At 40.7% G+C, this 15,642-nt stretch overlaps 1 protein-coding gene across 1 annotated transcript; it reads left to right on the plus strand.

The window, feature by feature from the left end:
• The first annotated feature begins 1,723 nt into the window (after positions 1-1,723).
• Positions 1,724-14,855, plus strand: ccdc12 (coiled-coil domain containing 12). The gene is made up of 7 exons (XM_062991796.1): positions 1,724-1,836; positions 3,843-3,916; positions 11,941-12,020; positions 12,762-12,823; positions 12,983-13,017; positions 13,121-13,197; positions 14,538-14,855. Exons 1-7 carry the CDS (start codon positions 1,759-1,761, stop codon positions 14,615-14,617), a joined length of 486 nt encoding a protein of 161 aa, XP_062847866.1. The 5' UTR covers positions 1,724-1,758; the 3' UTR covers positions 14,618-14,855.
• Positions 14,856-15,642: the final 787 nt, after the last annotated feature.

The following is a 15,642-nucleotide window of genomic DNA, read 5'->3' on the forward strand; positions in this document are numbered from 1 at the left end:
GTTTGATATGCCAGCACTGATCAGTAAGAAGAAAATGAACCCAGAGGCAGTTCTAGGCTTACTGCCATGGTGATGGCCTACATTGCTTGGAATAACCCAGGGTGAATCTGCATCTTAAATTAGCCTGTTATTGTTACAAAATTATGATCAAGGAGTGCAGCTGATTTTTGGGCCTAAAGAAAAAAAAACATATACATTTTCCAAATTGGATAGTAGTGTGTTTTACAGAAATCCAGAGGCTGCAAGACATGTTTCTTGCAGGTGTATGTAGAGAGAAATGTGATGGATTGGCGGACCCGCCGTGACCCTAACCAGGATATAGCAGTTGATAAAAATTGAATGAAAATGGAGTCCTTTTTTAGGCTTTTAGTGCTTGTAACACTTTGGTGATTACATGTCATCATTATGAGCCCACACAGAAGTCTCATTATTTGCATGGAAAATGATGTATCAGCTCCAGTTACTCTCCTTTTGTATGTTCTCCCCATGTTTCTCCAGGTTCTTTTGTGTCTTTATACCTCTTAAACAAATGCAAAAAAAAAAAATCCACTGGTGGCTCTACGTTTATGGGTGAGTTGGTGGTGTTGTGGGGAACAGGAACCAAACCCACCGTGACTCTTATCCAGAGCGACTTACAGAAGTGTTTCCATAGTAAACATAATTACTCTAGTTTAAGTAAACAACAGTCCAAGAACACAAATCTGCTGAAACCCTGATAGAACCAAAGTGTTTTTTTAATAAGAGTGTTAGTAAGTAAGTACATGTCAGCTTAAGTGCTTAGTAAAGAGGTGATGAAGGTTTTTAATCGTTTTTTAAAGACAGCCAGAGACTCAGATGTTCGGACAGACAGAGGAAGTTAATTCCACCACTTGGGTGCCAGTGCAGAGAAGAGCCTTGATGCTCGTCTTCCTCGAGTCCTGGGTGGAGGATCAAGTGAAGCGAGACTAGTGGCTCGGAGGTTGTGTGGTACAGAGCGGGTTTGATTAGACCACAAAGGTAACTTGGGGCTGGTCCATTTTTGGCTTTGTAGGCGAGCATCAGTGTTTTAAACTGAATGCGTGCAGCTACAGAAAGCTAGTGAAGAGAACACAGCAGTGGGGTGATGGTGTACAGCAGTGGGGTGATGTGGCAGCGTTTAGGTTGGTTAAAAACCAGGCGAGCAGCTGCATTTTGAATGAGCTGCAAGGGTTTAATAGTGGACATGGGAGCACCTGCCTGGAGGGAGTTGCAGTAGTCCAGCTGTGAGATTACAAGTGACTGCACAAGAATCTGAGTAGCTTCCATGGAGAGAAATGGCCGAATCTTCCTGATGTTGTAGAGGAGGAACGGGCACGATCTTGTCATGTTGGCTACATGAGAAGAGAAGGTCAGCTAATTATCCAGGACAACACCAGGGCTCCTTACATTATCAGATGGTCTGATCTGGGAGTCATCAAGAGAGATGACTAGATCCTGGGTTGGAGATTGATCTCCAGGAATGAGTAACAGCTCTGTCTTGCTGGGATTGAGTTTTAGATGATGACATCCATTGTGAGATATCTCACAGACATGCTGAGATGCGAGCTGAGACATGGATAAAACAATGTTTATTTAAAAGTCACATTTAAACATGATTGTGGTACACATGTTCAGTGATACACATGTTCAGTCCATGTACACTGGAGCTCAGCAGCAGTTCATCGATGTGCTCGGCTCTCCTGTAGCTGACTGCTGCAGTACAGATAATCGATGTAAGCTAGCGTTGTTAAAAGATTCATCATGGAGAAGAGTGCTTTACAAGAACAAGCTCTGAAACGAAAAGAAAGATTAAAAGCGCTCAGAGACCGACAGCTTCAGGTGAGTTTATTTATTTAAATTAATTTTATTTTAGAAAAAAAGCGCAATTCTTACGCAATTAGCTTGTCGGTGTCTGCTAATGTGTAGCATGTTGTTAGCTTGTTGCTAATAAGCATTGTGCAGCTCATGAACTGGCTAAAATAGTTAGCCTATTAGCCGACATGCTAACTGTGCTATTTAGTAAACAAACGTGTTTTTGTTCTCTATATTATTTGTCGATATTTTAATAACCGTGGAATTTGTATTGAAGTGCAGTACGTTTTGTCTATTAGCTTGCTGTGTAGTAACACGTTCTACATTTATTTAAACAAATAGGCACAGCATCATATTTTAATACCTTAGGGTTTTTTACCATACATGATTTGGTATCAGTATTTATTACAGAAAAAAAGTAATAAATACAACTTTCCGTTTGTTTATTACAATTGTTTGTTTGTTTGTTTGTTTATTAGGATTTTAACGTCGTTTTACACTTTGGTTACATTCATGACAGGAACAGTAGTTACTCGATATACAAGGCTCACATTAGTTCACAAGATTAATATCAAACACAGTCATGGACAATTTTGTATCTCCAATTCACCTCACTTGCATGTCTTTGGACTGTGGGAGGAAACCGGAGCACCCGGAGGAAACCCACACAGACACGGGGAGAACATGCAAACTCCACACAGACAGGACCCGGACCGCCCCACCTGGGGATCGAACCCAGTACCTTCTTGCTGTGAGGAGACAGTGCTACCCACCGAGGCCACCGTGGTTTATTATAGTAAAAGTTAAGTAAATATGGTGGAGCCAAAATAATACAAGAAAAATAAAAATGAAACAGATGGTACACAGTGGGTAGCACTGTCGCCTCACGGCAAGAAGGTCCTGGGTTCGATCCCCAGGTGGGTCAGTCCGGGTCCTTTCTGTGTGGAGTTTGCATGTTCTCCCCATGTGTGCGTGGGTTTCCTCAGAGAGCTCAGGTTTCCTCCCACAGTCCAAAGACGTGCAAGTGAGGTAAATTGGAGATACAAAGTTGTCCATGACTGTGTTTGACATTAAACTTGTGAACTGATAAACCTTGTGTAACCAGTAATTAACAGTTCAAAGTGTGTAAAACATGACGTTAAAATCCAAATAAATAAATGGTACACAAATGTTTCCAATAAGCTTTGGGTGCTCCATATAGAGGTGGCACTATAGTGTGTATATTTTAGAAGGTTTTGTGTAGTTGTGTATATGCAATTACTGACAGTGGCTCAGTTGTGGTCCTGTACACTTTTTTTACCCTATTTATTAATTGTAAGAGATCCCCACTGACCAGATTATTACTGGGTAGCAGACCATTGTCAGCCCTACAATGATACTATGGTATGAGATATAAGGTGGTTGTGATGGAATTTTGAAATACTGTTTAAACTTTCTTACCTTTTTTTAGGAACACATACCCTTTTAGCACTTAATCTTTTTCCAGTCTTTTATGACTGGACACTTTCTGATCACAGTATACTATTAGCTTTATATTGTTGTTTGGAGCACTATTCTTTTCACTTTATTAGTAATGGAGTTTTATAAATCACAACACTGCTGCACTTACTACATTTGTAGTGCATCAATAAAGAGTTATCTTCACCTCCTGCTGGTCTGTAGCTTTGTTTTCCCCAGTTTGCTATTTGACCTTGTTCTTTTGTTCACTATCTTTAAAATTTCAAGAATTAACTCACAGTTTTCCTCTACCAGTAAAGTTAGAATTCAATCCTTCTTTACCTAACTCAAAACTTTTTTTTCCCACTCTTTTTGTGTGGTTAGTAGTGTTTATTCTAGATTTTCTGAGGCACTTTGAGTACTGAGCAAAACCAAAGGCAAAACTTGCCAGTAGTGACCAGAATACAAATCGTGAAAGCTTCTTGCCCTGTGTAGTCCATAGTTGTGCAGTTTTCCGTATTGGCACCGAGTTAATTGTAGTAATAGTGGGTGTGTAAACATTCTTTGATAAGACTAATCCAGTATTTTTGTTAAAGGGGAAGGAGCAAGAAGATGGAGAGCCTGATAGCAAGAGAGCACTAGAGGAAGTGGAACCAGAAGAGAAGCACAGGTGAAGCCTGCACATTGTTTTACATAAAATGCATAACCACTAGGCTTCCATCTGGCTTGTTCTGGTGGGATGGTACAGTTCTTAAACATGACAGCTTATTAATACTGCTTATCAAATCCCACCCTACTAGTGCATTACACCTCTGTACCTCAGGATTTGGTCCACATTTTGAGTGGTTTCAGTAGTTTTAGCATTAATAAATGACACCAAAATGAACAGTTTCTAACCTACATTTACAGTTCAACTTTAAGAGCAGTGTTGTTCAGCTTGCACAGCAATGGAACCATAATTCAAGTACTTTTAGTAAATGGCACAGGTTGGTTAACATGCTAAAATGTGATGGTCTTCCCAAAACTTATCTAACTGGCCATATGGAAGCAATTTAAGAACTTTTAAGGTATTTTTTTATTTATTTTCCTTAATCTATTCATTTCCTATTCTTAATCTAAATCGGCTCCCATTCTGATCAAGGAGATCACATCACCATGTGTCTTCTCTGACATGTGTCTGGTTTGTGGCCGCTTATCATCACCTACCAGTGCAGGGTTCCAACATTGTGTACGGAGAGCCACGTTAAGCTTAGAACAACATCATCCATACATCTGGTGTAAAACTGTGCCAAATCAGGTATGTGGACCAGATTGATTCACTGTGACGACCCCTAAAGCTAAATAAAAATGACAAAACAAATTGCCTGATATGAGGCTCTGCTTAGTGTTAACAAGAGCAGCTACTCTCTCTTTTGGCTCTGTTTTAGGCTTAGTCCAGAACCCAGACTGGACCTTTTCCATTGTTTATACTCATTGTTTATCCTGGGTAGAACTTAGGCTCTCTCTCCTGCAAGGTACTTTATTATGTTTACCATACTCACTATTCCTGTCTCCAGCTTCTGTTGGTGTACTGTGTGCTTAGTTTGTAGGTTTCTTTTAGTTCTGGTTTTGCATGTTTGTGTTTGCATGATTGTAGACAAAGTGATTGAGACGCTAATGAGAACGCTGTTTCGTTTCATCAGAATCTGATGGAAAAATTATAAGGACACATTATTTCATGCTTAGAACTGAGGTGTTGTCCGGGTTTAAAAATTTAAAGGAGTGTCTCTCATGACTAAGCAGACCTCATTAAAATTGCAATGGAGCTCCAGTTGCAAAACAATCATTCCCTAGATAGGTAAGCCACACCACCCAGCTTATAGCCTTACCGTCTGCATTGTTTCCTAAATGCTTCAGCATTGTCCTACTTGAAAGCGGGCGTAAACCATTTGGTTGAGTCATCTTCATTCACTGGTTAAAGGGTGGCATTCTGTCACGTTTGTGAGGTATTAAGAGATCATAAAAGGCTACAGTTGTCGAAGTACATTTCAGGTTGGTCCACATTTGTCACTGCAACGCTTCAATGGTTAGTTTAGCACCTGCATGGTATTCAGTGAGCTAAGAAAAAGCCTTTTCACTCTCCCAGTGCTGATATGGCAGTAGTGTAGTGGTGTGAAAGTCACTTCAATTCAGGGTTTCAACCTGACCAATCTACCACATGATACCACATGATATTTGTGCTTTCTAGTGCCAATGGGTCACCAGTTACTGATTGTGCTATATGCTGAGAAGTCTTAATATTTCTTGATTATTTAATGAAACAGCCCAAGTACTTCTAATTCTCAACCACAAAAAACAGCTGTATGCCAGTTTTACTGTACTCCTTTTTGTGTGTGTGATTGTCATGTGTTTTGTAAAATCTGTCAAATTCTCTAGGTGAGGCAAGAGACGATGCATGTGACCTATTCATGTCCTACGACACGACTGCATTTACATATAGACTACAAATAGATAATAGATAATGCAAATCGTGCAAGGCTGAAATCGCTCCATTCTTGACTAAGCCTCTTACCAAGCTTTGTTCTCCTTAAGGTCTTCCTTAAGTTCAGTTCAAATTTCTCAAGCAGGTGCTCGTTGGTGCACTACAGTCTGCTCTTATCTGTCAATTATCTCAGATCACATCATCAGATCATGTACGATCAATGTAGATGCTGTCGGCTGGTGTTGCTTGCCTAACCTGATCATTCTGGTTGTTTCTCTAGAACATCAGAAAGTTTTGACCATTCCTCTCTATCAAAGCCTGTCAGAATCTTGTCCAGTCTCTTGTCATTTTGAGGTTGGACTTGATCTGCCAACTCTCTCTTGGCAGGTCTTCCCATGTCCACTATCAAACCCCTGCAATTATTTAAAATGCTGCTGCTTGTCTGGATTTCAATCAACCAAAGTGCTGACACATTCGATTTCAGTAGCTGCTTGCATTCGATTTAAAACAATGATGCTTGCCAGCTTAGAGAAATGATCAAACCCTGTTCTGTACCACTCTGCCTTCCAGCCACAACTCTAGCATGGCTTGATCCGCCAGTCAGAACCTGAGGATCTTGGGCATCAAGGATTTTCTCTGTACTGGCACCCAGGTGGTGGACTGAAGTTCCTTAAAAGATGATTAAAGACCCACCTCTTTACTAAGCACTTAAATGGAAACTAATATTGCATTTACTTTTGTCACTCTGGTTGAAATGTTAATATAGAAATATAGGTGTCCTAAGGTCGGCTTCAAGTGTCGGCAGCTGACATGTCTGAAAGATGGAATACTAGGTGGGGATTCCTTATCTTGTTGCTGCAACAGCGACTCCTGCTGTTTGGTTGATGCACTGGCCCTGGTGTGAGTGGTGAAGTGTTGGTCCTCTGTATGCAGCAAAGCTCTTTCTAGGAATTTGCTCCTGGTTCTAGGAATTGGCTTCTTTACATGGCAGAATAAGCGTGTGCTAGCTAATTGCTTTTTTTGATGGTCACAGTCTAATGAACTTTTTCCCTGTTTGCCCCTGACATTTGAAGTGCACCAATGAGACAAACAAATTGTTTTTATGACTTAGTTAGAAGTGACTTACTATTCCAAGGAGACATACTTGACCGATCAAGGAGTCTGTTCTTTCTGCTCCTAAGCAGATCTTCATTTAGTAGCAGTGTCCGGTTTAGACAAACCAAACTTAGTAATAGTATGACTATTCAAAACATTTGCTCGTCACAGCATGAGTTTCTTTTTGGGATTGAAATGTGTGGCCTGATCTGCTGACTTATTTTTTAATATTCCATTCATTCAGCAATTGGATTCACTGCAGTGTTTTGTTACAGCAAGATGATTTATATTTAGCTGGAAGAGCTGACTGAAAGAGCTGACTGAAAGAGCTGACATCACAACTCTGACACTGACTCAAACCATGTTGTGAGCAAGGTGACAGCATGTGCCTAGCCCTGCGGTAAACGAAGCGCCGAACGCTTATCAGATAGATGCAGTCTTGCAGAAAATGAGGCCACAGCGCAGCGTCTTTCTTCTTATTGGCTCACATTTCGTGTGTCACAAATTTTTTAGGTCAAATAATAATAAAGTGATGAGTATTCAAAATGAGTACACTAGTACACACTACATGTTTCTGTGGTATTTTCACATCTGTAAAAAGAGGGATGCTGCATGTTCATGTAATGATCCAGTCAGCCAGTCATGGTGCATCAGCACAATGAATAAAGAGTCGTACAGACAGTGGCCGAAAACTTTTAGGTAAAGTTAACATCAAATATAGAAATAAGGAAAATGTGATTTTGACTGTGGCAGACAAACTGGTTTGAGATTTGTTGTAAACAAAATGTCGTAAAACAGTTTAAAAACATCCAGTGATTGGCAGTTCTCGGAATAGAAATGCAAATGTAAAGTATGTGGACATTTGACCATTCACTTGTTTGATTTCACATTTATATGAAAGCCATGGGTGTTAATATAAAGTTGGCCTACCATTTGCAGCTATAACAGCCTTTACTCTTTTGAGAAGGCTTACCACAAGACTTGGGAGTGTGCCCATGGCAAATTGTGACTACTTAGTCCAAAGCAAAGAGCAATTATAAGGTCAGGCACTGACATTGGATGGGAAGTCGGGGCCTTACTTGAGGTCAGGGCTCACTGTGCAGACCATTAAAGTTCCTTTACATTGAGGTCCTGTTAAAAGCATATACAGTGGATTCAGAATGTTTTTGAATGGATAGAATTGCAATTTTTACTTATCAGTTTACTCACCCACTTTGCTGTAGTACTCCAAATTGTGGTCAGTTTTGCTTTGTGATGTAACACGTGCACCCTTCTGTTCCTTTAGCCTGAGCATTTGATATGGTGCTGTGTCCAAAGCACTGGTAGCTCAGTGAAGATATTTGACTTGTAATCACAACTGCCAATCTGCCACTGTTTGGCCCTTGAGTGAGGCCCTTAACCCTCAGTTGCTTGCATTGTATTCAATCACAGTAGGTCACTTTGGATAAAGTCTCCCAAGTGCTGTTAATGTAAAATGCAAAGCTAGGAAGTCAGCAGCTCTGACTCGGGGCTAAAGTGACCATTGGCTTTCAAGTAGTAGAGACTTGTTTGGCTGCTGTACTGTACGTGAGGGATGGTGGCAGTGCTATTGTTCTAGCAGATGGTCAGGAAGTCTTTTCAGGAAACTCAGCAGTAGGAGGGGTTCCCAAACTTTTGTCTCAGTTTTTCACTTAAGTGTTTTTAAGTCAAGGGTTTTAAGTCAAGTTTTTTTTTTTTAACTTTAGTGGCCATGATACCCTCAGGGTGACCTTCAAATCATAAGTTTTAACATGATGTAGTTGCCAATCCCCTCCCCACAATTTCTAGTTTGCCTTTGTAACAGCCTCTCATCCTGTAGGACGGCTTTCCGGAATAATTTGTAAGTGTGTCTGAGGGATTGTGTTCAGGAAACCCTGGCTAGCAATAGACCCTGTTATTTATTCCAGTGCTGTTCAGTGGGATTGAAGTCAGGGCTCTGTGACCACACCAGACTGATCAAATCGGGGCTTAATGAACCTTACTTTGTATACTGTGGCACAATTAGGCTTGAATACATTTTTTAAATAAATAAAATAGTTTTTAATGCATTTTCTCTCCATTTTTCTCCCGATTTAGCACACTCAATTTTGTCTTCCGCTGCTGAGAGATACCAGATTGCATCCAAGGAGAGCACTTCACTGTACACGCCTCTTCCGACACGTGTACAGCCCTCCTCTTCTTGCCCCTGCATTCTGCACAGGCGTCTCTTCCGCCAATCAGGGTCCTTACACAGCGTTTGAAGACCCACCCACCCACACTTAGTCCGACCCCCACCCTGCAGATATAGTGGCCAATTATGCCCGCCAGATGGCGCCCACCGTGTTTCGAACCGAGGAGGTGTGCTAGCTGAATATCCCACTGCACCACCTGGGCGCCATAAATAATTGTTTTGATACACTTATTAGCGCTCAGGTTGAGCTGTGGTAAAATATGCTAGCCCACTACAATTGAGATCAAGTATTCGATTTTCAGTGGTGCAATCGCCCGGTTGGCATCTACATACAGACATGGGTGCCTGAGACCTCGTGATGGATTGGCGTCCAGTCCTGGATGTGATAAAGCATTGTGCCCAGTGATTCTGGAGAAATTGGACCAGGATAAAGTTATGAAAACACATGAAAATGAAATTAAAAAATTTAATAAACACTCGTTAGCCACTAGTGTTGCTAAAACACTTGATTAGGGCTGTCCTCATATTTTTGGTCATTATTTAGCTCATATTCAGCTCCGAGTCTACTTATCTTCTTTTAGTAATTCACAGTAATGAGCTGATTCTTCTCATTCTAATTAAGTGTAGGAGATGATTGATGTAGCCCCATCGCTAATCAGCACAGAATTAGCTCAAGTCTCCTGAGACCAGACAATGAGGAGTCTACACTGAAAATGATCTTATAATCCCCTGACGTTAGCGCTGAAGCAAACGGCCTTGCCTGTCTCGTCTCTAGGCCGTACGAGAGCTTCTTTGTGACTAATTTCGCAACTGGTTATAATTTGCAGAGATGTTGGCGGAGTCTCTCTGCTGAACGATCTTAGAGATGACATAATTGGGCATGTGTCGACTCGGCCTCGGCTGGGAACCACAATCCCTAGATGGAGCTCGGAGAGCAAAGGCTACGTGCTAATTAGCTGGGAGAGAAATAAATGAAGGCTTTGTACACATGCCTGGTTTGATTGCACGGATTGCTCGTGTTCAATGGCCCAGTGCGCTGTGGGAAGTGAGTTGGCTTGCACTGCTACCTGCTGGACAGGGTTTCTATTAAATGTGCTCATGATGCCTTTAAGCTGTTTGTAAGGCCACTGGTTTGACAGTTTAAAAACTGGTCCTGCAAGAATGGAAGTAATGTTGTTTTAAGCGCTCAGGTGTAACTCCTGTCAATAGAATGACGTGTTTCACACACGACAGACAGTGAAATCAATATTACTCAAGAATTATTATGCAGTCAAAAAAAGAAACCCATTGAGGTTTGGTAAGATTTATCTGTGTGCTAGTGCTGAAATGACGCACAAAAAACTGGCTCCAGTTCAAGCTTGTAGGGAACTGGAGTAAAGATGGGCATTTAGATTTTTCCAACTTGAATTCTCTGGTATTTCTACTGGGCGGCACAGTGGCTCAGTGGGTAGCACTGTCGCCTCACAGCAAGAAGGTCCTGGGTTTGATCCCCAGGCGGGGTGCTCCAGGTCTTTTCTGTGTGGAATTTGCATGTTCTCTGTGTGAGTTTCCTCCGGGAGCTCCGGTTTCCTCCCACAGTCCAAAGACATGCAAGTGAGGTGAATTGTAGATACAAAATTGTCCATGACTGTATTCGATATAATCTTGTAAACTGATGAATCTTGTGTAATGAGTAACTACCGTTCCTGTCATGAATGTAACCAAAGTGTAAAACATGATGTTAAAATCTTAATGAACAAACAAACAAATTGGTATTTTTGGGTGTGGGAGGGGGTATTTTTTAACACAAGGTGACTATATAATGTTAAACACGTCATCAGTCACTGAGCTCAAGCGAGGACCGAGCAACTCTTTAAAGTGACTTTTTAGGGTTTTTTATTTACCAGAAGCCAATTAAACAGTGGCCGTTTGTCCTTTATATTAAATTATTAAAAATAAACCTTTGTAACCCTTTTTAAAACATCGGAAAGGGTGGACTTTGCACTGTGGTGGTCAGTAATATAGACAGAAAACCTTACACAGCTGTTCAGTTTTCCCAATGTGTAGTTGATTATTATATATTGGTAAGATTATGAGACACTTTTATCCAAAGTGACTTACAGTTATGACAGAATACAGCAATTGAGAATAAAGGGTCTTGCACATAGGTTCAACAGTGGCAACTTGGCAGTGGTGGGGCTTGAACCAGCAACCTTCTGATTACTAGCCTAGTACCTTAATCACTATTGAGTTAACAGCTACCATTGCCCCTTAGATGTGGTTGGCAGTGTTGCAGAAATAGTTTATACACAAGTGAGCTGAAGAGAGAGAATTTTAGTGGAGCCACACTTAAGTACAAGTTTCTCTCCGCCATGTCTGTTCTTAGCTTCAGACTACATCATATAAACAATTTTTGTTGTTGGCGGCACTTTAAAAAGCTCAGCGGCAAACTGGGGTCAGCGTTCAATCAAATTGAACTTTAAGGCACAGCGACGAGTGGTAAAAGCCGAGCGTCAAGGCGGCAAATGAGCATGGAGCATAACACTTAAGGTAGCGCAATGGCAACGTAAGCAGCATCACTGCACTCAATAGAAAACAACAGCACAGCCAGCTTCAAAGCATTTTCATTTATAGACTCGTTCATTTATAAAATCATGGCTGATTCTCCAGCTAAATTACTAACACATTATACAGTATAATATGTTGGTTGCACTGATGAAAGCAATCTGATGCTGTAGTCATCCTTGCCACTAAAATATCAAAATTTGAATCCGATGACCATTTGATTCCTTACACTCCTGTCTCCAACAAGTACCATGCACTGTTTCGCCCGAAACACCCAACATTTATCCGAGTATTAAAAAATCCCAGCAACACCCTGCATTGCATCTGTCATCTAGTGCTTCTGTTGATCGATGGGTACTGCTGGTTTAAATTTTAATGTGAATGTGCTTGTGCTGGTTTTTTTTAGAGATCTGAAGCTAAGAAACTACACACCGGAAGATGAGGAGCTGAAACACAGACAGGTGCCCAAAGCTAAACCTGCTTCAGGTGAGAACTAGCATTGTCTCTGCATGATTAAATATTGCAGACATGTAAACAGTTACATTTCATAACAGAATTTACCAAATGCAACCAGAATAGCCGGGATAAACACTGCAGTATGTTGAGGTGCAGAAATCCTGCTTTTGTTCTGTGACTTATATTTCTTTCTAGGTGTATTTGCAGAAATAATGAACATCTTTTTTTGGTGTCACAAGCCCAGTATTTCCCCCCTTTATCTTTCAATCTAGTCGTTTCCAATTCCCAATTGTGAATCCGCTGCTTCTTGCACAACCCCCGATGTGATAATTACATTTTCTGCATTTATTAAGAGCCTTATCGACACATGTTCAATCTCTGACCGTTTCTTATTACCGACCAGTGTTTTATTCCCACACAGACCAGAATCACTAATTAATGTAATTAAATGATTTTATTTTATTTAAGATGCAACTGGTCATTAAGCACACTTAGTCGTCCTGCATATTTACACCTTGAAATATTTCCAAATCCAAAGGGTAATTTCTCTTTGCCTGTCTTTACCATCCGGTGCGGAGTTCCTCAAGGATCCGTCCTAGGTCCAGTACTCTTCTCATTACATGTTGGAAGGATGATTGGGAATTATGGCATTCAGTATAATTACGCCTATGACTCTCAGCTGTATCGGCCTAAGGATCTGTGTGAACATAACAGCTTGAATAAATAAATAAATGAAATCAAGTGTCTGACTTGTTCTTTGTGTCTCTGCAGTGGAAGATAAAGTTAAAGACCAGCTAGAAGCTGCAAACCCTGAGCCCATCATAGAAGAAGTGGTAAGTGGAATTATGTCTAGAAATGTTCCACCTTGTGGCTGTCACTGGCATTATTAATGGGAAATGCAACAAAATTGGCTTAAATCGTGTGTTTTGTTCTTACAAGCCAGTTAAAAAGTACGTCACTGATGATGCCTTGTCTTTTGTTCTCCCTGCTAGGATTTGGCCAATTTGGCTCCAAGGAAACCAGACTGGTAAACACTTTTAAAAGCCACCATTGACGTAGTACTCCTTTGCAAAGTATGTTTTTGTTATAGTGTCATTTTTAATGGACTTAATGTTGTGGTTGTTCTGTAGGGATCTGAAAAGAGATGTAGCTAAAAAACTGGAGAAACTAGAGAAGAGAACCCAGAAGGCCATAGCTGAGCTCATTAGTGAGTATGATTTAAAATATAATGATTCAGGCTGATTCTCACACAATGATCACCCACCTGCCTTTTTGAATTGTTTCATTTGTGTATGTTCTTACACTGAGTGTGGGAAGGGCATTCACAAGGGCATTTTCTCCACCCCTCAAAAACAACCCTTACCATTTGTTTAAAAGCATACAGATGCATAAGGATGTGTAAACATTTTATTTTTTTATTTGTTGGATGTCCTGCACTATTGGATCCAATTGGACAATTCACCCCAGCTGATGGATTTTTAAGATGTTTTGATTTTCCAATACTAAATGATATAAAACAGTAAAGTTGGTTTATTTATAGTTGCTTATTAAAAGCTTTATAATGCTGTGGTTAAGTTGCTTTTTATTTTCATTCAATCACTATCTAATAATCTTGTAGTTGTAAAAAGTCATTATATTAACAAATAACTGAGTCTTTAATTTTAACACACTCTCTCACTCTGATTTTCTTAACCGCTTATCCAGTTGTGATAGCTCAGTGGTTAAGGTGCTGGACTAGTAAACAGAAGGTTGCCGGTTCAAGCCTCGCCACCACCAACTTGCCACTGTTGGGTCCCTGAGCAAGGCCCTTAACCCTCAATTGCTCATCGTGTTCCGCTCATTGTGTGTCACAAGTCGCTTTGGATAAAAGCGTCTGCTAAAAGCTGAAAATATAAATGTAAATGTAAATGCTGGAGCCTATCCCAGATGGGCACCAGTCCATCGCAGGGCAGACACACATACACACACCCATTCACCTATAGGCCAATTCAGTGTCTCCAATTAACCTGACTGCATGTTTTTGGACTGTGGGAGGAAACCCGAGCTCCCGGAGGAAACCCACACAGACATGCAAACTCTGCACAGAAAGTACCTGGACCGCCCTGCCTGGGGATCGAACCCAGGACCTTCTTGATGTGAGGCGACAGCGCTATCCACCAAGCCACCGTGCTGCCTTTAACACACTCTTACATCTTTATTTTGGCTTTTTATTCTCCAGTGCTACTTCTCTGCCTTTTAGTTATTTCAGTTATATATTATTAATTGCTCGTTTTTATTCATGTTTAGAAAAACTCACCTGTTCCAGCTTGACTGTGCACTTGCGCACCAAGGGATGTGCATAGGTATTTGGTTTGAGCAGTTCTATGTGTAGAAACCTTACTCACCTGCCAGGTGTTCACATACTTGTCCACACTGTGTATGTACTTCAGCTTTATTGCTTCCTGTGAATTCATGCCTTTTTGAGTGAATACATGAACAGGCCAAGCACTGAGATTTATTATGATTATTTGGTCAGGTGTGAGTGATATTCTCTGTGTGTTTGTGTAGGAGAGAGACTGAAGGGGAGTGAAGAAGAGTTGGCCGGAGCTGTAGGAGCGGTTGCTGTTGAAGAAGCAGATTCAGATTGATCCTCGCTTCCCCTACAGATCTTTTAGGATGATGATGGCAGCTCTCACAGTGTCTCACAGCTGCTGTACTGAACAGGGTTCAGAGATGGTCAGGACGAGAGTTTAGTGAGTGAGTGTGAAAGTGAAAATAAAGATGTACATAGATGTGCGTTTGATGTTCTGTTTTTAAAATCAGTGTACATTCCCTTTTCCACTTATTTACATGTTTTATTAAATAAATCAATATTTTTTGATGTTGTTCAGATTACATTTGTCATACTGTTGGATGTAGGGATGCACACCACACAATTTGACTATACAAATATCTGAATGGATTCTAGTTTTTTTTTTTTATCTGGTAGTTTTAGAGGTGGTTAGACAGGCCAAAATTATGTGGACTATGGCATTTCTTTTAACCAATAAACAACAAGCTTATAGCATGACATTAAAATATACTGTGTGGTGACATTTGGACAATTTTTAAAATGTCATTAAACCAAGGCTATAAGAGACAAAATAAATTATTACAGATACAAAAAGCATTCAGTATTTAATATGTATATACAGCGATCAGCCATAACATTAAAACCACCTCCTTGTTTCTACACTCACTGTCCATTTTATCAGCTCCACTTACCATATAGAAGCACTTTGTAGTTCTACAATTACTGACTGTAGTCCATCTGTTTCTCTGCATGCTTTGTTAGCCCCCTTTCATGCTGTTCTTCAATGGTCAGGACTCTCCCAGGACCATTACAGAGTAGGTATTATTTAAGTGGTGGATCATTCTCAGCACTGCAGTGACACTGACATGGTGCTGGTGTGTTAGTGTGTGTTAGTGTGTGTTGTGCTGGTATGAGTGGATAAGACACAGCAGCGCTGCTGGAGTTTTTAAACACCTCACTGTCACTGCTGGACTGAGAATAGTCCACCAACCATAAATATATCCGGCCAACAGCACCCCATGGGCAGCGTCCTGTGACCACTGATGAAGGTCTAGAAGATGACCAACTCAAACAGCAGCAATAGATGAGCGATCGTCTTTG

Source organism: Trichomycterus rosablanca, chromosome 3 (genome assembly GCF_030014385.1).
Source record: "Trichomycterus rosablanca isolate fTriRos1 chromosome 3, fTriRos1.hap1, whole genome shotgun sequence".
NCBI lineage: Eukaryota > Metazoa > Chordata > Actinopteri > Siluriformes > Trichomycteridae > Trichomycterus > Trichomycterus rosablanca.